Source organism: Mya arenaria, chromosome 1 (assembly GCF_026914265.1).
Source record: "Mya arenaria isolate MELC-2E11 chromosome 1, ASM2691426v1".
NCBI lineage: Eukaryota > Metazoa > Mollusca > Bivalvia > Myida > Myidae > Mya > Mya arenaria.
Window position 1 is genome coordinate 6815421 of NC_069122.1, and position 23961 is coordinate 6839381.

General features: G+C 35.0%; 1 protein-coding gene across 6 annotated transcripts in view; it reads left to right on the forward strand.

The window, feature by feature from the left end:
* Nucleotides 1-2273: 2273 nt before the first annotated feature.
* The window catches only part of LOC128215599 (uncharacterized), a 55057-nt gene continuing 33369 nt past the window's right edge, over nucleotides 2274-23961 (forward strand). For 3 of the 6 annotated variants that reach the window (XM_052922329.1, XM_052922411.1, XM_052922605.1), the window contains exons 1-3: nucleotides 2274-2431; nucleotides 4584-4647; nucleotides 13646-13786. In XM_052922329.1, coding sequence (XP_052778289.1) covers nucleotides 4636-4647; nucleotides 13646-13786 — 153 coding nt within the window. In that variant the 5' untranslated portion in view covers nucleotides 2274-2431; nucleotides 4584-4635. Of the gene's footprint in view, nucleotides 2432-4583; nucleotides 4648-12155; nucleotides 12239-13645; nucleotides 13787-16841; nucleotides 17503-20802; nucleotides 21526-23961 lie in introns of those variants that run through there. The other 3 variants (XM_052922337.1, XM_052922480.1, XM_052922540.1) reach the window with 3 other exon arrangements.

Below are 23961 nucleotides of genomic sequence, written 5' to 3' on the forward strand. Positions count from 1 at the left end.
GGCAGCACTATCAACTCCCACTAGCATCGGCTTAAGCTGTGTTTTAACTTCAAGATTCAATTGTCCAAATACAATGTGTTTATGTGTGTATTTTGAACATTTTGAACCACAAGCAAATATCTCGAATAGCGAAAACATATACATTCAAATTTATAGTTTAAATGGGATGTTTGTTAAAACAATACCTGTAATATATTGAAGTTCAGGATCATCCAAGGTAGTATCTGTAGGAAAAGTAATTACTTAGTAGTTTCAAAATCAATAATTGGTTCAATATGACATTGATATTACAGGTTCTCATTTACATATATTATTTCTTGCGAAAACTGTGTTTGTTTGTCTACTGCCACACTTCAATAAAGTTATTACCAAGGGCTTCGACACAATAGATCATTTATAAACTATTAACTTAATTATACACGTGTACGTTTATCGAAAGTAAAATGTTGAAATACAATTGAAGCATTTGGCGTCATCTAATGCATAGCCTCGTTTGCAATCACACAAATACCTCTGTATTGTGGCAACCTTTCAGTTTATCGTTGCCACAAATAGTTCGATGCTCCTGGAACGATATTGTAATGGTTACTGTTACGAGGTTTCCGTAAAGTGGGTAAAACCCGAACCATGCTATCAGATTATCGGTTGGAAGGCCAAGACCGATAAAACATTCAAGCGTCTGGTGAAAATAGTTAAAATATGTACTATTAGATAAAAAAATCATGCATCTCAGTTAAACTCACCTTTACAAGAATTAATCAGACTTATTTGCGCTGCTTTCAAACTGGGGGTAGGATTTGCTATTGGTTCCAGTTCAAAATGGCGTCCAATGTTCACTTGAAATCTTCATCAAGTTCATTGTAGCGTGAAATGTGGACTATTATATGTTTAAATTGTATTCCATAAACACTAAGTTTAAGCGAAACTCTGTTATTTTTCAGGTACAATAACTGATTCAATGACAAAAAGCAGTTAGCTGCGTACTGTATTGCACAGAAATGAAAGATATTTTTTCATTAAGTGTTTTGCAAAACTATCTTTACATGTATTTGGAAGTGCCGATCTAAAAACGAACATGTAACTCGGATGTTTCCAAAATTGATTTTCATTGGTTAACGGATGTCAAACCCCTCCCCAAACATGAACAATTTGCAATTTTAAACTTCTTGGTTGGCTGGGCGAAAAAGTCAGAGATTTTTTTTCTGTTGAATATTCGACAACACACGGTTGTTGTTAAATGAGTTTGGAATCTTGTTTTCGGTTATCAAAACGACCTGTGTATCCGACACGTTTTTTTCTGAAGAAGTTTCTGGCACAAACGGCACACTGATATTGCTAGCTTTGGTCTGTTGTCAATCCTGTCCATTATCTCCACTAGTTTGTTAATACCAACTGATGCACATAGAAGCCACTGCTCCTACTCCTCCGCAAACTCCTTTAATATAAATAAAGGTAACTAGATACAACGGATGTTTATCAGCTATCAAAAGTTGAAAAATGGGCAGTTAAAAAGTACGAATGCCTTTATCCCCAATGTCGCTCAGGGTAATTTGTTTAAGACAGAAAAGTATGTATGTATGTATTTCTTTAGACCTTGCGGTCAAGGATAACACGTGAAAGTGCAAGCACTTATTTCCAACGGGGTCCTTTGTTTTTGCTGAAGAGACAGCATGCGGAAGAGACAGTGATGGGATACAAGGAAGTCCGGGTGCGATACCCTAGCTCTTTTTCGAAGAGACTCCTTGGTTCTTTTACGTGCTCGGTGTAAAGCACCGATACACGAGGTACAACTTTCGTGGGATAAACCAGTAGTGAGTACACCACCTTTCCAAGCACTACCCTTTAAATGCCAAGCGCCAGGCAAGGGAGCTACTTGTACCAACTTTTAACGTCTTTCGATATGACGCGGTCAGGGATCGAACCCACCCGCTCCGTAGGTGGACGCCTTAACCACTGGGCCACGGAGACGGTAAATTGTGATTTAAATCTTAATTCCATGATAAATTTGATAAGACGTATATTTTACTGTGCAATTACCGGTCAAATAAATTAAGAAAAAAATAAGAAACGTTTTACTCATATTTCTACATTACCTGTAATTATCTCATGTACGGCCAGTGTAGTAACGAGCGCTACCAGTAAATACACTCATTCTGAATAGAATAGTGTATTCTAACCGATAATGAATTTCTTTGCATTGAATTATATTAGGGTTCATTGTTGAAAAATCGCGTTTGTTACAATTGTTTTTATTGGTTATGGTATTCCAATTATCCAATGAACACGGAGTTTGTAAATATCAGCTAAATCTAGCAATTAACTCTGAAAACTGAAAATTTATAAACAAAAAACGAGTTTCAAGCCCGTAATCAGCATATTTTCCGCCAAGATTCGACAATATAGCCCAGTCAGTTATATGATTGACATACAGGTACATATATTAAGTATATTTTCATTGAAACAAAAGTGTAAAAATGGATGTAAAATGACAAAAATTAAATGTCACCCAATGTCAATTTGATCGGAAACGTCCCCCCAAAATACGACAAACATGTGTTGTATAGCAGGTGCAGCTGCTGGAATGGCCTTCATTAGCAGTTTTTCTGGAATTGCTACTGTTATGTTGCTAGGCATGCGTTCGGCAGCGATATCCTTTCCGTTTTGTTCAATTATATTTTTCTAACTTCACTTATTAATTTAAGGCACAATTTGACTTACATTTAAGGTTGATTCAGCCTTCAACTTATTCAGGAGATTGGCCAAGACTCATTTAATCTCCTTCATTTTTGCACATGACTTGTATATTTAAAAGTCTCAGTGTTTATAAAAATCGTATAAATATTGTAGAACCATCCATATGATTTGTGTCTGATGTGATTTGTCTCTGGTGCAATAAAAAAACGATCTTTGCTTCGACGGAAAACTGATTTTATTAAATGCTTATAAATCCTGCTAAAATAACCCAACATTCTATTCAACTTGTCAGCCCTTGTTAATAAATTAAATTATTACATGTTAAATCAGTTAAATCTTATTAATCCTATGTTCTTTTTTGTTTTAGCAAAATTATAGAGCTGAATTCAATTCATTAAATGCCATCAATTTACACCTCACAAATTTGCTCGCGCCTTACTTAAGATATTTTTTATAGAAGCGACAAACTTAATACCTGCCTGTGGCATGTCATCAAACTTTTTTTGGTCCACCTCACAGTCATCAACTGCCTGCTTTTCGCCCCACACCCTGGCTTCTGTCATCACAGCATCTTTTTGTACTTTAGAAGGTCGCTTGACTGTTGGGATAACATCAGGTTACCCACTAGGTTTCCCTAGCTCATCAAGGGTCTGGTTCCCCTTGTAGAAGTTTGAAGCTCTTTCTCGGAAGTTTTTAAACATGGCCGTAGCATTCAAGATATTCAACTTTGTACACATGTTGTATGACACCTCATGTATATGGCTACTCAAATCTCTGACTATTAATTGTTGAGTTTTGCCCTTAATGTTGTTGTCTAATATGCATCGCTCTTTCTTAGGACATGTCTCTTGAATCTATAGGCATGTTTCAGGAAAAAACCCCGAAATGATGTCAGAGTGCCAGTTTTTGAAGTGATGTCTCAAAAAGAACCCAAATGGGGATTTCTTCCCCCACTCTTCTGCTGTATGACAAGGCATGCCATGTTATATGCATTGTCATACCTTTATTGTTCTGTTGATCTATTGAATTAAAATGACCTTCCCTCACTTTGAGCCAGTAACAGAATGGTGGCCATGAAAAATCTTAACAGACTTCCATCTTATCTGGTGATCACCATAAACAATAAAAGTGGCGGACAACCCTTCATTCTAACAAATTAGGCCATAATAGTTCAGCATTCATATTGCTTTATTGGATTTAAAGAGCACCCTTCAATAAAGCTATTAGCTGTTCAAAGTGTGATTTTTTACACTGATCCATAGTGATCATCTCAGATTATCTAAATTAAAGACAAGTGTAGTGGATTTCAATTCCCTGAGGTGTGAGTTTGTATCAATTTATTAATGTACTAACATACATGTATGGAAGTTATGCAACCAAGATTGAAGCTGTGTAACTAGCAAAATGTGCAATATTTTCATAACTTTGATAGAAAGTCATGACAGTGCAAGACCATGACACCTCTGACTCTTAAAATTAATGTTTATGATGAATACCACTTTATGAAATTTAAATTTGAGTTTAGACTGGATCTGAAATGACCTAAATTTTGTAACTTTTAACAAAAAGTACTGATATGTTTAAAATGCTATCTCAGGCTCTTAAAATGTTTTAGATCCGGTAGCTTCAAGGGTGAAAGCCCCATACACTGATACAGGCCCCAACCAAGGGGCTTATGTCCTCCTCCTGGACCCACAGCATAAGCAGCGACAACTTTGAAATACCCAGAAAGAACCCTGCTGCAATGCTCAGCATGCTGAGGCATGTGCAGAACACTATAGTTGTATGTAACCACCATTCACAAGGTTTTTCTTTAAGGACCTAAAGGTTGGCATACACAGACAGAAGTTATGCTTTTCAAACATCTTAATGTTTTTTAAATTTTTCAGGCATTGCCAGTATGGAATCCACAACCTTTGTTATTGCCAGTATAAGCTTCTGATGGCTGGTCAGGTATGGGAACTTGTGTTGTTTATAATGTTTTGTTAGCTTATAAGACAGTGGTTGAAATTAGCACAAGCAAACATGCCCTGCTCTGGCTAAATGCTTTCTTTGCTTGCTCAAATTCTGGATTTTATATAGCAGGATTTATTAAAAGATCCACTCTTATTCCCAAATAAGATTTACCACGATTAATAATATTGTTTTAATATTCCAAAAAGGATAAATAATTGTCGAGAACAACGGTTCTAATGAAGGATACCGAGTTGATTTTGAAAGAAATGAGCATGAAACACGGTATTTCTACTTTATGAGACTATAGTAGATCACAGTAAATCTTTTAGCATTCACCAATCATTTAATATTTTTTTGCTTATTGCTATGAAATACATGGTTACAATATTGTAATCAGTAATTCTTATTTTCCATAAATACATTATTTAGTAAGTAGTTAAAGGTTTATCAGTCAAAATTGATGATCGTTATACATGTGTATGTATTGATTTTGAATAAGAGTGTTACTTTAAAAAAAATGATGCCAAACGCTAGTGTATCAAATTTGGGGCTAATTCATTCAAAAGTCTTTTTTCATTGACAGATTAGCCATGCGCTTTTGATTATCTATCAAAGGATGTTTGTTTCGGTGTTGGGTTAATTGAATGTTGCTCCAACCATGTGCTGCATTTTGCGCGTCTGTTTTGTACATGTATTAGAAGCTCATCTTGAAATCCATCACAGATATAATGATTGTAACATGAATCTAAGTACACACATCTTAAATGACTATAACAATACGAACATGTGTAGCAAGTGTCTTATTATTTCTCATACTAAACTGTCAGGTATATGTAATATAGCAGTGGTCTCCCTTTATTGAGATAATAACTGCAGAGAAAGCAGTTCAGAAAGGCGGTGAAAGGCCTTATAACCTCTCATGCTAAAATGTCAGGTATATATAGAACAGTAGTGTCCCTGTTTTGAAATAATGACTGCAGAGGAGGGTTCAGAAAGGCGGTGAAAGGCCTTATTACCTCTCATGCTAAAATGTCAGGTATATATAGAACAGTAGTGTCCCTGTTTTGAAATAATGACTGCAGAGAGGGTTCAGAAAGGCGGTGAAAAGCCTTATTACCTTTCATGCTAAAATGTCAGGTATATATAGAACAGTAGTGTCCCTGTTTTGAAATAATGACTGCAGAGAGGGTTCAGAAAGGCAGTGAAAGGCCTTATTACCTTTCATGCTAAAATGTCAGGTATATATAGAACAGTAGTGTCCCTGTTTTGAAATAATGACTGCAGAGAGGGTTCAGAAAGGTGGTGAAAGGCCTTATTATCTCATGCTAAAATGTCAGGTATAAATAGAACAGTAGTGTCCCTGTTTTGAAATAATGACTGCAGAGGAAGCTGTTCAGAAAGGCGGTGAAAGGCCTTATTATCGCATACTAAAATGTCAGGTATATATAGAACAGTAGTGTCCCTTTTTTGAAATAATGACTGCAGAGGAGGGTTCAGAAAGGTGGTGAAAGGCCTTATTATCTCATACTAAAATGTCAGGTACATATAGAACAGTAGTGTCCCTTTTTTTGAAATAATAACTGCAGAGAAAGCAGTTCAGAAAGGCGGTGAAAGGCCTTATTATCTCATACTAAAATGTCAGGTATATATAGAACAGTAGTGTCCCTTTTTTGAAATAATAACTGCAGAGAAAGCAGTTCAGAAAGGTGGTGAAAGGCCTTATTATCTCATACTAAACTGTCAGGTACACAGTAACAGTGATGTCCCTTAATTGAGATGGTGACTGGGGAGGAAAGTTTAGAAAGGCGTCTATGTATAGCAAGGTCCCTTACTCTTGCTTTAATAATGGTGAGATATGCCCCTTATTTGACTGACATTTAGTATGACTATTGTCCCTTGCTCTGCATACTTTTGTTTTAACAAGCGTGTGTCACAAACCTAAAATGTGAGTGGAGAAACTGATAAATGTAAGTAAAAATAGTTTGGTTAGGGTTACATTTTTTACAAAGGTTTACATCTGACTATTAAATGGTAGGGTCGGCGCCAATTTTGTAGGTAGGGTCGGTTAACGGGAACCAATGGTATTTTTTTAGGCCCAACTGAGTGAGAATCTTGTCAGTGAGAAATCACAAGTGTCTGGGTACTGACATGTCGAGTAGACACTTCAGTCGCTGATGAAGTAGACATAAAATCTCTCCATGAATAGAACTAACTGGACACCTTGTTTACCATTAGGAAGTCTTGTTATAAATACAGACTTTCCTCATTTACAATGTTTATTCATAGAGATTTGCACTTCTAGTTCTGGTAAATTTCTAGATATTCAAGAGTTCAATGGTCTAAAAGGCAAACTGCAATGTTGTTACAAGAAATGAGGACAGTCTTATGAATAATTAGTAGTTCGCTTATCATTGATTCAAATATACGAGGCCCTCATAGATGTTTTATCCAGGTATCAATGATCACAGCTTATTGCCAAATACTCTTATACAAGCTAATCTACTCATAGATTTTTATCAGGGCCTCACAAAGTGATTACACTGCAATTATGATCATCAAACTTGTGTATCTAACAGAATCATATACCGTATTATATCATGCATAGGACGCACTTTTTTACTCCCAATTCTCGTCTTAAAAAGTGCCTGCGTCCTTTCTATGCTATTAGAATTGCATCTGTTTTTTCCAAGTCCATTTCGGGTCGAAAATATTGGACCGGGGAAGAACGCGGTAATAGTAAGTATCTGTACTGCGTCACCGAAGAGAACAACTGACATAGGTAAAATCACGCAAGTTAACACACGCAGAAATATATTGAATGTTTACTTTAAAATGATTTATTGAGAAATAAATTGAAAAAAAAATACGAGTGTTTACTTTTTTATAAAAGGGACGCTACTCACAAAAACTCGATGTGAGTCAGCATTTTAACTGGATTGAGTTATAACGGCAACGGAAAATCGGGAAAGGAGGTAAATATCAATTAATCGTTGTTCATGATTTTAATGTTTCGATATTTTACAAAACATTTTGTTGTATGTTACTGTTTTAAAAAATTAATAAAGGAATGTGCATAACGCAAAGTAGCATTATTGTCAATATCAAATCTTTTCAAATGTGCGAAGGTGTGAAAAACACCCGCTGTCTGTCATTAGAAAAATGGTTGTTTGTTCGCACTTTACCTGACGTGCCTTCCGCTGGCAAGACTAATTACCGACACGCATTAATTATGCCTACATGCTTTAATCCGCGCAGCGACAAGCCTTATCAAAACAATCCTCAGTTTTGACAATACAGTTTTGTTGCGATTGCAACGGTTGCAACGGTTGACTGTCATTCAGAAGGTATGTCGGGACTATTGCAACGGTTGCAACGGTTGACTCTCAGTCGGGACTATTACGGCATTTGTATAAGTCTTATAATATGCGTGAATGTTCTCAAAATGTCAAGACATATATCTTTGTTATGTACGCTAAATTACCAAAATACGACGATAATTATCGAAATACACAAGACAGTTATCGAAATATGCCTAATATACAATTTTTTGTTTGTTTTTTACTTCAATATATGTTATAAATACTTTACCAACCTCAATTTTTCGGCTCCGATTTTAACATTTTTCCGCTGCGTCCTATCTTATATATTAAGGGGTTTTACCCGTTTTCTCAACTATTTTTTTGCCTGCGTCCTATCTATGCTAGCGTCCTATACATGATATAATACGGTAGACATTTCCCTTAAACTATTTATTAAACAATTTACAACAACGGTTTTAGCTGAAGAGTTATGGAAGTGAGCTGCACCCTCTCCAATTTTGGTAGCACCCTTCTGCCCTCATGGAGACCATCATAATAAAATTATGTACCCTCCTGCCTTCATAGAATTTAATGCTTAAGATAATAATTTATCGTTTTGTTTTGATTAAAACTTAACATTTTATTATAAATTCTTACAAACTTGACATATTTTGCAGTTGGAACATATTATTACTTAGATTAAGCACAATTGCTACAACAACTGGAAATTCATTAAGATCGAATTCTTCACTGCATCGGACACACAGTGCCATTTTCTCCTTTTAAGCTCCCTGTCCTTTTTCTACAGCACCCTGTCCTTTTAAAAACCTCGCTACAATCCTATTACAACTGTACATTCAATTTACAATCATTTAGCTAAAAGTTAAGTAAATTGAACTTAAAGACTATCATTAATCAAAATAGTCCTTTAGGCAAAACAGTATTTTTTTTCTTTCAAGTATAATTAAGCTATGTAAAGCAATTTTATGTTGGTTGTTTCGAGGAATGAATAAGTCCCTTGCTGGGCAAATAAAATTCTGCATAATCAAACAGTTCCAGATAGTATCTGCAGAGTTTTCTGTGTTATCCACTGATGAACCTTTAGGCTGGCTTCCTTATCTCTACTGATGAGCCACTTTGCTGAGTGAGCTGGGTTCAGCCTCAAGGGTGGGTATGGGAAATTGCCCTGTTCAAACGTATCTAAAAAAATAGGCTGATTTTTTATGTTTCGAAGAATCAGGCTCAGTTCTTTCGAATGCAATCCTTAATGATTTTATATTTGCAATAATACTTTATAAGTGCCAATTAATGATCATGATGTTGTGTAAAATAGTCACCTATGTTATATGCATATGGCAAAAAAATAACATAATACAAAAGACATTTTGTATGAGACATTTTCAATTATTCATATCATTTTCAATAACATTAGTTATATATATATATATATATATGTGAATAGTAACGCGATTCTGATTATTGTGGCAGTAACGTGATGAACAGGAAAAAGTGAGATAAACATTTCGTAACAATTTTTGAGCCCATTGTGTTTTATATAATATCGATCACAAAAACACAACAACAAAACAAGTTGTCAATTGAACCTGACTGGCTGGAATATTTGGTTTTAGTATTAATATAGTGCCCCCCTTGAAACAACAACAACAAAGGATGATCATTGTTCGCATCCAGGTAGTCGGTGCATTCTAAGTTCAATCTGATAATGGTCTATCAACGTGTAAGTTTTTTTTAGTGTTTCTTTTTCTGGAAAATATCAGCATGATTATTTATCCGATTTATTGAACAGAAAATTGCCTTCATCATTTATTTGGCAAAGGTAAAATGTTTACAGATAAGTAAATTTGTTCGGAAAATCTTTCAATTAGATCGATTAAGTTGGCAGATCGAGTGATCGTATTTTGGATTAGTTGGGATTATGTATTTTGATAGAATTTTTTTGAAGAGTGATAGCCCGATGCCTTTCTTCGAATTTGTGACTGCTAGTTGGAGTAGCTGCTCATCTTTAAGGTAATTAATTCTCTGGTGCATGATCATTTTCAGGTTTTCTTTTTTATTCAGCGTTTAATAGCTTGTATTTCTTTGAAGCTTGGCTATTTATATTTATGCAAATGTTTGTTGTTCTGAGATTAAATCTGCTTACTGGTAATTGTTGCCATTAAAAGCTGCGTTTTAATTAAACTTTTGCCATGAAATGTCATCAATGTTTTTACTTTAATTAAAACTAAAAAGTTGGCCATGAAACTCGAAAAGCTCAGGTCAAAAACACAACAGGCTAAAATGGCCTCTGTTTATTGAGCATACCGTTAAACAGAACCTGCTGTGTATATTTGACCTGTCATGCTCCTAAATTTGGCTATCGTTTACAGTTTCAATAAACAACCTTAAACAGAAATATTTGCCAAGCCATTTTCGATGACCCCAGATTAAAAGGCCACTCACTAAAAGTTTTACCCTCGACTTTATTGCTGTCTTAATGCAAGGTACAAGGACATGGCCTAAGTAAAAGTCAGTTTGGAATGTTGACTTATTATTTCTTGTTTATTTATGTAATTTTCGGTTTTAGTACCTATGTGTGCCTTTTGTAGCACAATAGGATGGAATAAGAAAGTAAACTATTTCTTTTCACATGTGGCTGAATGGCAGGCAGTTTGTTTGTTTAGATTTTCCCAGTATCTCTATGATCTGTACTGACGAAGTTTTGATGAGAGGCCCAGATTGTTGCCTTTACGCTCCCTGCACGACATTTACAATCTCCTGGCCAGTCATTGAATTCTCTATCCTTGGATTTCAATTTCTTGCTTTAGCTTCTTGAATATTGATGTTTGCAGATTTGTTTTCCTTGCATCTTAAATTTTATGACTCATGCAAATTTTGTTGAAGATTGGAGATAAAAAAAATATTTTCCAAATTTAAAACATTGGACTAAAGTGTTCTGATAAGGGAATATGCCGTTTCTATTTGATATCGCTGTATAAGGTAAACGTTACTTTGCGCTTTTTTTGCATTTTCGAGTTTTTTTGTCTGTGTATTTTATGAGTCACTATAAGAAATATCTATATTGTTAGAAAAACGCTTATTCAGGGTCGAAGGATTAATTCTTTATGTCAGGGAACATATTGAATGAAAAGTATTGTCCCATGTTTCAATATATTTGTTTTCTTAACCTTAAATTCTCTTGCTCTTAGGATTTGTTGTAAAATATGTCAAAGTATGGAAATGAATGAAATGTTTACAACTTGGGATCCTCATTTGTAAGGTTTTAAAATATTATAGAAGTTATTAAAATATTTGAAGATGGCTTTATTAAGGTCCTTATTGTAAACATCAAAAGCCTTTTTTCGAGTGTGGGCATTTTATTATGACACATGATGTTACAGTCATACAAAATTCGAAAGTTTTATACCAAATGATACAAGATTTTTATGTTACCAAGTTACAAAATAGCAATATCTTTGTAATTTACTCGTCATTTTAGTTGAAGAAGAAAGTTACAGTGCAAATATTGTCATCCATAAAATATGTGCTTCAAATTTCCCATTTTCTTGAGATTTGTATGATTTTATTCTAACAGCATTTTGAGTGTTCGTCGTATATCGATCACTGTGAGTTAAATATTAGGAAGTTATGAAAATAAACAGCTGCTTGTAATATTTGAGTTGAAAACTTATTTATTACACTAAAGCTTAACTAATTGCTATAATTTATGTCTCTTGACTTTAACATTTTGATTGACGTAATTAGTGTGCAACCTGCCGGTATTTAGTTTCATGTAACCGTGGGGCAAATTTTGTTTTTATTCAAAGGACAGTGTAATGAATCGCTGTCGAAAATAAGCCATGTTTGGGCTAGGGCAAGTTATGTACACCATGAAATGGACTTAACAATGTGGCTAATTATTTAACTAAATAATAGTGTGTCTTATCCCCGGAGGATCTATACGAATACCTTCGTGGTCGTAGTAATTTCGTCAGTTACAGAATGGAATTTTAAGAACATGTAATTCATGGTCAAAATATTTTTGTCAGTTATGGAATGGAGTTTGAAGAATTTAAACTTTCACGATCTAAGTATTTTCGTCAGTTATGGAATGGAGTTTAAAGAATTTTAACTTTCATGACCAAAGAATTTTCATCATTTTTGGAATGGAAAAGCTACAAACATGTTTGTTGAGAAACTCCTGAAGGAAATTAACTGTTTGAGATTCGAAATCTTGTTTGTTTAGATTATGTGCGGATTTTAGAGAGTGGACTTTTCTGCAGTGAATTATGGTATTAAAATTATTGACCTTTCTTAACTATAGATTATAGAGTCCTTTTGATTTTGATATGAAATTTATGAGCTGTTATGAAACTCCAATTAAATTAACAAATTGTTAATAAAATGTCTATTCAGTCTTAATGATGTATGCGTAAGCTTTAATTACTCTGTTTAAAGAATGAAAGAATTCAGTCATTTCGATTAAGATCAATAAGTCATTGCCTCGGGCGAAAAAGTACAGTGCATTTTGGACGGTTTTATGGTCAGATGTGCGTTAATTGTTGTTTGGTCAGCAAAATGTACATAGTTGTCAGCAAGTTTATCACATTAAATTGTTATCTTGATCGTATTTGCAAAATATTGTGTTAATTCAGTACATCAGGGTGACTTAATGTTAGTTTGTGGTGTTGGACTTATTTATGGATGTACATCTGTTTTGACAATTTTGTCTGAAAATCTGTGTCATTTTACTCTTTAATTTTTATTCGGGAATATATCCTTGGAATATGTTTTAATCTGAATTTTGCATGGAAAGAGAGAATTTGGGACTAATTTGACTCTGAATAGCCAATGTACACACAAGGTTTGTTAGAAAGATAGTAAATGAGTATTAATTGTGAAATATAGAAAGTTTTTATATTCAAGAATTTTATCACATTTAACAGACATCTTGCAATTAACTCAAGTTTGAGCCCCACATGGGATTTGTTCTGTTATGGCCGGTTGCTAGCTTAACCAGCAGCTAGTAGGAATGTAAAGTGTGCAGTATTTTGTATAGGCAATTGTATCAGCTGATCACCTATATATTGACCACTTGTGCTTTGGGTCACAGCAGATCCTTGGTCTATTGGTAACACAACTTGATTGTCAATCCAGGGGTCGCTGGTTTGATTCCATATCGCACCACAAAAAAAAATGTATTTGTCTTCTGGGTACAAGGGACGTTAATTTGGGGTCCTGTGAGACAGTGCTATACACTGGTGCTCATTAAAAACAAGGTAAGCTCGAACCAGGGTTACATTCTGTCTGTGCTCTTTGCTCCAAAAAAACCTAAATTGACAAACAATCTTATCAGAGCACTCGCAAAATGGGCCTTGCCAGAGTTTGAGACTTAATAAGCTTACACACCAAACCTGGGTCACAGAAGGGCAGCCTGATTAAGAAATCAGATGATATTACTAGTCGGTTTATTTGCAATACAAATGAATTGAGATGAAATCAATAATGAATTACAACAATCATGAAAACAACATGAATCAAATTGAAATTATGAAAGAATGATATTAATTATGAATAGAACGAAAAATCAAAAACATCTTTGTGAAACATGACTGTATAATTGATGTTGCATGCAAGTTTAAGTCCTAATTGATTTCCCTGAATAATATGTTACAATATTCCCGCCCATGTTTTTCCAGGGTGATAGCTGGAAGCTGAAGCGCTGCAAGTCGACGCCACTCAACGGACCTCGAACTGTGTACATTCCCCGTAGTGAGCGAGGGTTTGGTTTTACCCTCCGACACTTCATAGTTTACCCGCCCGAACCAGCTACTGCAAGGGTGAGTCTATAAATAGATTTAAGACTTGGTACAAACTCATGCTCAGCTTCTTCGCTGTCACTTTTCTTAGAATCGATCGACAGGTACTGATTACTGCTCCCACAACCCGGGTTATTGAAATTTTACACTAGTATTTTTTTGTGCCATGTAACGAGCATGCGGTATAAGTTAAAATTAGTGTCATTTCAATGGATGAATTCTCCAATATGGTACAAAGCGACAACACAACAATACTGCAATTGAACTGGGTTTTCTTTAGGAAGGTGTTAATTGTCTGGAAAAAAATAAATTGAATGTGAATATCTCTGATTGTGACACAGTTCCGATTGGAACAGTTAATTGCTTCACAGCATAGTTGGGAGCAAAAATACGTAGCTTGGAACTGGCTTAGAACAGTCTATTGCTTGACTGGGTAGTTAAGACCATAGACTTGACAAGGTAATATCCATTTTCCCAACAGCATAAGCCCCTGAAACACATTTTATTAAACTGCCTGATAGCAAAAAGATAAATTTGTTTAAAAGTTTGTTTACTCTTTAAGGGATTAGACACCAGATGATACAATTGCAAGGAAAAAAGAAAATTGCCAAAACTTACATAAAATTGACATAGTTATGTACAACGCATTGAATCTTACTTACTGATGTATCACGTCTCTTACAGAAGTCATTTGCTGTTTTTGCAATTCAAAATTTACTACAGTTGTCTATCATGTAAATCCCAGTATGTTTAAATATAGCATCGATACATTTATCTGTACTCATAAACAGATTTGATTTAGACTGGGAAACCATGATGTGCTATTTTAAACAGGGAAACCCAGATGAGACAGCAACATGATTGTTGCGATTATTATTTTAACTGTGTAAAGTGATATATTATCGGCCTCCTACTAGCTTGCATTGACAATTCAAGGCTTGTTTTGAGGAAATACTGTATTTCCCAATTTTGGGAACATCTGGTGTCTATAAAGTCCCTTTAAGAGATCATTCATATTATCGAGGACGGGATTCTGAAACTTTGATGTTTATGAAATAAGATTTAAGAGGAATTATATAAAAACACTAGGTTAACTCTTTCAAGATGTTTTTCTTGTTTTTGGCTGACAAGTGTATAAAAAACTTGACTTACAAGACATACATGTATAGATACAAGATTGTTTGATGTTTGATTGATTTGTTTGAACTTTAAACCACTACAAGTTTACTTTCCCAGTCATTTAATGTGATAGATGTTAGTCTTCACATTCTACACGATCCTTTATAGATTCATTTGTCATTGCAAACCATGTTTTTGTAAGTTTATAAACATCTGCCCACACTGCATATGGCATTTTTACCATTACTAAATACTTCAACATTCCAAGTACTACCCCATAAGGCTGTGTACCAGACAAGGGACTGGTACCATATTTGAACTTCTTTGGCATTAGCCTATTAGCATCTTCGATGGCCGCTTGTGTAAGATAGGTTAATAATAGACCCAACCTGCACAAGTTGGGATGAACCCATCTTACGTGAGTGGCCATGGTACTGATGGTAGATGCATTTTCTCCCACTTTAGTTAAATAAATTAAAGTTGAAATGAATAATTTGGATTTTAAATATTGCCACATGAAAAGGTTTTCATGGTGCTACAGACGATGGTCTTCAACAAGGGAGATAATTGCATGATGACAATAAAAGTAGTTTCATATACGGGTACTTTTTTATCTTTGCCCGTCAACAAGATATTAGGATTTCCAGCATGGCCAAATATTTGGATCTAATTATAAATCTGAGGTGGGAGAAAGGTACTGTCAACATCCAAGCTGATGTTCTACCATTCAATTCAATTCAGTACATACCATCTTTCTTGTGTATTGCATTAAGTCTCTAAAATTTCAAGAATTTTATTTTGAGATTTTCGCCATCTTACTGTTGAATGACTGTTGAAATGCAGGCATTGCTTAATCTTGGAGTGACACTTCGGGAATCAGTGAATATCTTAGATTGATGCAGCCATCGGTGGTTTCCTATCTGTGTTATCAGGATCTTTCATCTGAAGCAATTTATATTCAACAGAGTATTCTAAGAAAATTACTTATTCAGACTTATCTTTTGAGAATTTACATGGAAAATATCAAGCTGTTTTAAATGTGTTTCTGTCTCCATGATAATTTTAAGATTTACGCTTAAGATTTATCGTAAAAGCATCAATGGTGCCAAGGTTGTTGAAAGTTGATCAAGGGAGATAATTCTGTTGCTGTTCTTTTGTTGATTCGACTGAGCTATGAACCTTATTTTTCGAATATGTAAAAAAATATCATGTAGTGTCTTGATTTTTGGAAATGAAATAAGGCCGAGATTTTTTTTCAACTTGTAATTTAGCATTCTTTGCGTTGTGTATTCATGATTAAATTGTTGTGTTGATGAGGATTCTGAAAGAAATTTTTACTTGACACAAACTGTTCTTTGTTCATGTTTCAGACAAATGTTATTACAAATTTTTTTCCCCAAAAATGAAAAACTTTGACAAAATTGAACCCATAAAAGTTCGCTGTGAATTTCAGTTTGTTTTCTTGGAAGAAATAAAATGTGTACATTAAGAATGATAAATTTGTCAAATTTTCCTGTAAATTTATCAAAAAAATAATCATGCTGAAATGTTCCACCATGGTTTCCTGGTCTCTTGATAAAATAAAACCAGATTGAAGTTTAATTGCTTGTTTTTGTGGGCTGCCAAGCATGTTTCTGGTCGGAACCTGTTTTTCTGAGATATCCCAATCAACAAAAATCATGAATTAGTAGGGTGTGTTTCTTACGGTAAAAATCATGAATGTTTACCGCCAGGGCACTTTTAAACAAGGATGTGTGTCTGTTTTCTGTTTAAAAATTTGGCATTCTAAATTAATGTTAAGTTGGATATAAGTTGGATCAAATTTTAACAAAGTTTCAGTTTATTTACTTAATGTTCTAATATCTATATGCTTAAAGAATATGATGTGCTATCAAGGGTGTGAGTAAATAAGGCCAAGTGAATGGAAGCTAAGAAGAACATGGACATTTTGGCGGCAAGATTTCTTATAAAAAACATGTAAAACAGTCAGTTTGAAAAAATCAACAGAGTGACGGGTAGTTTCGAAATTTTGAAGTACTCCTTTTTGATGTTACGATTTAAAAACTGACCTAGGTGTATTGTGTTGTGTTAAGTAATTTTGTAACTCATTCTGCCTCCTATATCACAGTGTTCTAAATTAATATTTTGTCAATAGATAATAGCACCAGTATAATGGATTACTTTGACCACCACTGAACACAGTGAACAACTGACCAGGGGGACCAGGGGGAGTGTGGCTTCTATTTGCATGATATTTATTGTGGTGTGAAGCCTCCCATTTGCATCATCAGTGTTAATTTTGAAGCGATTTTCCCATTCGCATCGTGTTCTATGTGGAACGAGGCTCTGATTCAGTCATTAGATTAATTGTGAAGTGAGGCCCCTTATTCACACAAAGTTAATTTGTGATTGTCAGGCTTCAAATCCCAACATGTCAATTGTTTGGTGACAATTTGGTACAGCCTACAACATACACTCTGGAGAAGGACAATTGAAATTTGTAAGATAAATAAAACGGATCACTTGGTCAAGCAGCGATGTTGTGTAAGGCTGTGAGGGGTCGCAGGAGAGCATTTCGAGTGGAGATGAGACGACGGCGTCACTCCTGGCACCCCATGGTAACATACTAGAATGAATATTTATAGCACAGATTATATAATACACATTTAACGCTAACTTTCATTATTAGCTCTCAGTCATGCAAACTTATCTTAAAGGTTGGACATTATGCAAATGAATCTTGGTAAACATGATGCCAGAGAATACAGGCACATGTATAGCAAGGTCCATAACTCTGGCTTTTGTAATTGTTAAGTTATGTTTGGGATAAGAAATAACAGACACACATTTTTATTGAAAATTCATTGTAAAAGTGTTTGCGTCCATTTGGGGGTGATCTTATTCACCAAGGGATTTGAATTACATCTCTTGGCAAATAAACACTATCAATATGTGCAAACTGAAATGAACCCCCCCCCACCCCAGAATGTTTCTTTGAACTAAATTGATGAATTAAATATTACAACATATTAATCCAGGCTTTTAGTTTTATTTGTGCGATTAACTTCAAACCTTTGTTTCTCCAGAATTTCTTCCCCTATGTGCAAAGCTTTAAGGATTTCTTGGTTGTTAAAAATTAGGGTCAATGTACTTAATATATGTGTAACTAGTTCAAAATCATAAAATGTAATGTACCTGGCAGACAGGTGCTCAGTTGGGTTGTAAAAAAGAACTCATTATATATTTTCCATGAAGATGTTTAATTGTCTTTTTTATGTGTATTATTAATTAAATATTAATACAAACTTTACAAGATCAAACGCAATATAAAAGCTCATTGTACGAGTGCCTATGCATGGGTTATGTTAAGTACGAAACCACTTTCTTGCCTTGTTTCTATAAATAACAGCATAATGTCTTTTCATGCTGGAGATTAATGTTTAAACAATGCCTATACCTTACAGTGTCTGGCAAAGTCATAAATGTTCTGCTCTCATCGTTAATGGTTGATTGCCATTTTATGAATCTTTACAACTTGCTAGCAGCATGAAATATGCTTTGTAAACATATTCTAGAAAAACATTCAGAGAAAATAATAAATAATCTCGAGAGTGTTTACAAGTACACCCTACAAAGAAAGTAATTGGCAATAAGCATTGTTTGATGAATTCTCTGTTTTCTCGCTCTCTCCTCCCCAGACAACCTGTAGAGGTTGATAGGTATAATACAGCATTGTAATATACTGTAAGGTTGCTCAGTTTTGTTGTTCGGCAGAAATATGGCCGTTCTGAGATACATCATGCACAAATGTTCAACCATTGTAAGGCTTTTTAAGACTTCATTTCGTTGCTAGGCGTCATTTTCCATAGATGTCATTCCCATTGCTAAAACATACCTATTTTATAACCAAAAAGTGAAAATAAAATGAATGTCCAATTTTTGTTTAAAAAAAAAAAAAAAAAAAAAAAAGATGGACCTTAACCAAACTGTTTTTGTATGAATTTGTGTATCCCTAAAGAAGCAAACTTCATCACATTTTTTTTATCTTTGCTATCATTTTTCGAATCATTCTTGGTTCATTTATTAGGTCAAATCTGAATTCCAAATTTCAGTAAGAAAAACAGATTTTATCTCATTAGAAAAAGCCCCAGCCCCTGAGTCCTAAAATTGGGCAAAAACTTGAAAATATATTTATTTGTGAAATAAACTACTGTCAAGATGGCATATTTTTTAGGAAATTTAATCAAACTTTCTGCAATTTGTAGACTTTCTGGGAAATTTATTTACCTGTGAACATAAATGCTGTCAGAGAAAAAGCTTATAACATAGGCCTTCTGCCAGCTCAAAAAGTCCTGACGTATTTCCCCTGATAAGTGAGAAGGGTGGGGACTTATTAAGGCCCTAAATTAGGCTTGTTACCTTTAGGTGTCAAGGTGGGGTTTGTATATTGTGCTAATTTTCTTGAGGTAGGATGAATTGTGTGTTCAATATCCATTTGACAGAGGGTGTCTTGACAGATAACGTTTTATATAAAATTCTATTAAAATCTATAGAAAACAATATTTTATGTATGCATGGCATGCATGTATCATTTTGGTACTGTGATTGCCATGGTGTTGTAAACGATGGCACCCTCTTAGGCCTTCTTTCTTAGGTGATGTGAAACTACTTAAACCTTAGCCATATCTCATAATAGTGCCAAATATGGACATATTTAACGTAGTAACACATGCTGCCAGCAACAATACACACAAGGATAGCAAGGGCCATAACTCTGGCTTTGATATTTGTTGTGTTTTGTAACACATGCTGCCAGCAACAATACACACAAGGATAACAAGGGCCATAACTCTGGCTTTTATATTTGTTGCGTTGTGTAACACATGCTGCCAGCAACAATACACATAAGAATAACAAGGGACATAACTCTGGCTTTTATATTTGTTGCGTTGTGTAACACATGTTGCCTGGGCAACAATACACACAAGGATAACAAGGGCCATAACTCTGGCTTTGATATTTGATGCGTTGTTTAACACATGTTGCCAGCAACAATATACACAAGGATAACAAGGGCCATAACTCTGGCTTTGATATTTGTTGCGTTGTGTAACACATGCTGCCAGCAACAATACACACAAGGATAACAAGGGCCATAACTCTGGCTTTGATATTTGTTGCGTTGTGTAACACATGTTGCCAGCAACAATACACACAAGGATAACAAGGGCCATAACTCTGGCTTTGATTTTGTTGCTTTGTGTAACACATGCTGCCAGCGACAACTCACACAAGGATAGCAAGGGCCATAACTCTGGCTTTGATATTTGTTGCGTTGTGTAACACATGCTGCCAGCGACAACTCACACAAGGATAACAAGGGCCATAACTCTGGCTTTGATATTTGTTGCGTTGTGTGACACATGTTGCCAGCAACAATGCACAACAGTGCTCGAAATTGGCCTAAGCCCGCAAGCTCTGCACTGGCAAAATTATCTCTGGGCTCGCTCAAATTCTGGATTTAATATAGCAGGGCTTGTTGATCTTTATGTCAAGCACTAGAATAAAGAATGGGGCTAGCACACCCAAAGCTTTAATTTTGATGACTGACATTAGGAAAGCAAGGACAGTTTAATAACTCTTGCTTGTTGTGTTATGTTGAACAGACGAGCCATAATGTTCCCTCCACAACCCTCTTGTTCTTTCTTGGAAGTACATGAATTATGGCATACCTGAACCCTGGTATCATAATTAAAGACAAAACATCATTACTCAGTAGGATTAGTATGCAGCAGTGGTGGGCTTATTAGATGAAATATTCCCGGTGAAATAAACAACTTTCGATGGAAATATGCCCGTCCTCTGGGAAACCTTGGAAACTCTCACTGTTTCTTATTCTTTCTTGTTTTTTTCTGGTGTGGATTATTGCGCAATGCCATTACAATGCGATCATGCACTTTCTAGCTGTACTTGTGACCTTATCATTGTTTCTTAGGGGATTCATTTTTCGTTGGACATCCTGTGGTTTCGGGCCTGTGAAACAGTTTGTGTGTCAGGGTAGAAAGTGCATGGGTTTCTGTGTATATAATGGTGCTTAACGATGAGGGGTTCTTAGAATAATGTACATCTGTTTTAAAGTAAAAAATGTGCCAGACAAGTATTAACTTCCTTTTTAATTTATCATTTAATTTAAAAGACTTCATACACAAAGATTCAAAACTTCGGGGAAATGAGCTTTGTTCGGAAGGATTTTAGTTGCAAGCGAGGAATGTATTTACTATAATGTAGCATTTATCTTGCAATTATTTAACAGTTAATGCTAATGCAGGAATATGCAACTTAATTGTAAAGAAATTTGAACATACCAGAATCAGGGAATAACACGATTAGTGATTTTGTGAAATGCAGGAATGGACAGAAATCGTCAGTTTGACCATCAGAATGAATTTATTTTGTAGACTTTAATGCCAAGTTTGTAAGGAAGTCATTTTCAAATGCGTTTAAAGGACTTAGATAAAATAATGTGGAATTTCACGTCGAGGAACTTGTGTCGTTGAAACTAACGTAGGTGAAGAATGTACGCGTGGCACGAGTTTGATGAGACAGAACCTGAGTTGGAGATGCTGGAGTGGACGGCGCTGGTCAGTTGTGTGCCCTCGACCTCTTCTCTTTGTTCGCAATTTTTCATCACGATAAATATATTGATTTTTTTTTTTACTTTCAAGTAAAATTAATTCAAATAAGTGCCAAGTCCTGCATTATGCATGAAACAAATGCAGGGTAAACAAAGGATTTATAAATCAATATGATCAATTGAAAATGTCATTGAAAAAACAACAATATGATAACATTATCTTTAATTGTTATTATGCAGTCAAAACAAGGTCATATTCTATTTGATAAGTATTGTATAATTAACTGTATGAAAATAAAATTTCTATTTAGCAAGATGAAGTTATATTTTCTTAAATATTGCAGTATTTCCTATGTAGAGATATAACATAAAAGTATGATTGTAACAGGAGAAAAATGAAGGTTTGAAAGTAATTAAGACATCAATGTGTAATTGATGTAAGATCAGGTAAATACATAGGGCTTAGTGTATATAACAACAAACAATAAAAAAATAACAGACAGTTTGCTGTATAACTTCATTCTAAAGATTACATTTGCCATGCAAAGGTGGGGATTTGGGGGACCTCCCGCATCATGTTTCATAGGGGCAGCAAAAAGGTTGCCGGTAGGGCTGACACATTCTCAGTCATCAGAGGTTTGATAATGATAAATAGGTAAATGGTAGCAATAAGCATCATCACTCTTGTGCCCGAGAATAAGGCTGACACATTTTTTTGCCGCTACTGCATCAAGTTTCAGAGTTCAAAGAAGCAGGGTAAAAGTGGCCGGTTACTAATTATTTAGGAGTCAACAGTAATTGCTGTTGTTGTTTTATCAGCAACATGTCATTTTAAAACCCCTGTTATGTGGTGCTCTTTTTATGACAATATGATGCTTCAATTTTATATAATCATGTCAACAAAAAATACATGTTACTAATAGTAAGTGTAAAATGATTGTCAGTGATTTTATATTTTAAGATTTTTTTATTTCTGAAAAAGTCATGCATGGATTGAAAGGTTTAAAATTCAAATATTTTAGGGTGTTTTTCTTGTAGTAGTAGTAAATTTGCTTGTGATTTATGCACCAGTCAGTTGTAACCACGCCCCCCCCCCCCCCGGTCCGGGGTTATACCGGGGATAGCCAGGGAAATGGTCTGTGTTTTTACTATCCAGGTGGCCCCGCAGTGCCGGGTGAATGCAGTGGTTTTGTCTGCGCTCCAAAAACAGTGGGGAATGGGCCTTACCTAGGGTCCCTGGGGTGCAGGGGCATTTTGCGGAGATTTTACCAGCAAATCGTCCCTGCAGGGCGGAGGTCTTACCCAGGCTTGGCTTGACTGAAAGTCAAAGTCCCCGCTATTCCCCGGACCTGGGAGGGCCATAGTAACAATTGACTGGTGCATTGATAACATGATCATTGATGTCTAGATTTATAATCATTGTTGGAAAAAGGTTGCCATGGCAGGGTTAGGTTCTGTTTATTTTTGAAAAAAAATAATACGGAAATGAACATAATAAAGTAAGGCAATTTAGGCTTATCAGGAAGACATTTTTTTATGATTGAATAAATTTTCTTGTTGACATGTGCATTTATTTCCTTAAGGCAATGTTTATAGTCACGACAACAAGAAAAAAGAGCAATGCTGACAGTTATGATAGCCACTAAAAATTTGTTACAAAATGAATTAACAATAAACCCACCTTAACGCAAAGTCAATGGTCTGGTAAAACAGCTACTGAATAATGATACTCAGCCAATTTTGTAAAGGTTTTGTTGATACATTAGTGGCTTTAAAACGATAATATGAGCGCTCCTCGTCTATTTATCTGATCAATGCAGTCGGTAGGCTCTGCATGCAGATAACAATAAGATAGAGGCATGTTGTTCACAACTTGGCTAGCCATAACTTTCTTATGGTTTCAGCTTTATAATGCCCTTTTATCTCCGAAGAAGATACCTAATTTGATAATAAATGCAGGTATTGCTTGCTTGCTTGCATGGGCTTAATACTTAAGTTCATTCAGTGGTTTGAATGTCTGAAATCAAGTCTAGTGAAATTTTAATAGGAACTGGACCGAGGTTGGAATTTATTCATTAATTAGTAAGTGTCTGATATTATTCAGAAATCATAAATATTTTTAATGTGTTGTAATTATATTTTTATTTTATTTTCTAATTTTTTAGTATGTTTGAGAAAATGATCCATACGATATGATATTTAGATGTCTTTTTCTTTCTGAAACACAAAATTGAGATCATGAGGTCAACAAGGTTTACAATTTTTTTATGTAGCTGTGAACACATTCGTCTGTTTCAGTAGATTATATACATCATGTAGCTGTTTTGTGTTTGAGTTTTATATATGACAGATATCCAGAATAAAACATTATCCCACTTAAAGGGGCTTACTTAAGACACCTCAATTTGTCCCAAAATTGACAAACACATTATTTCCACAAAAC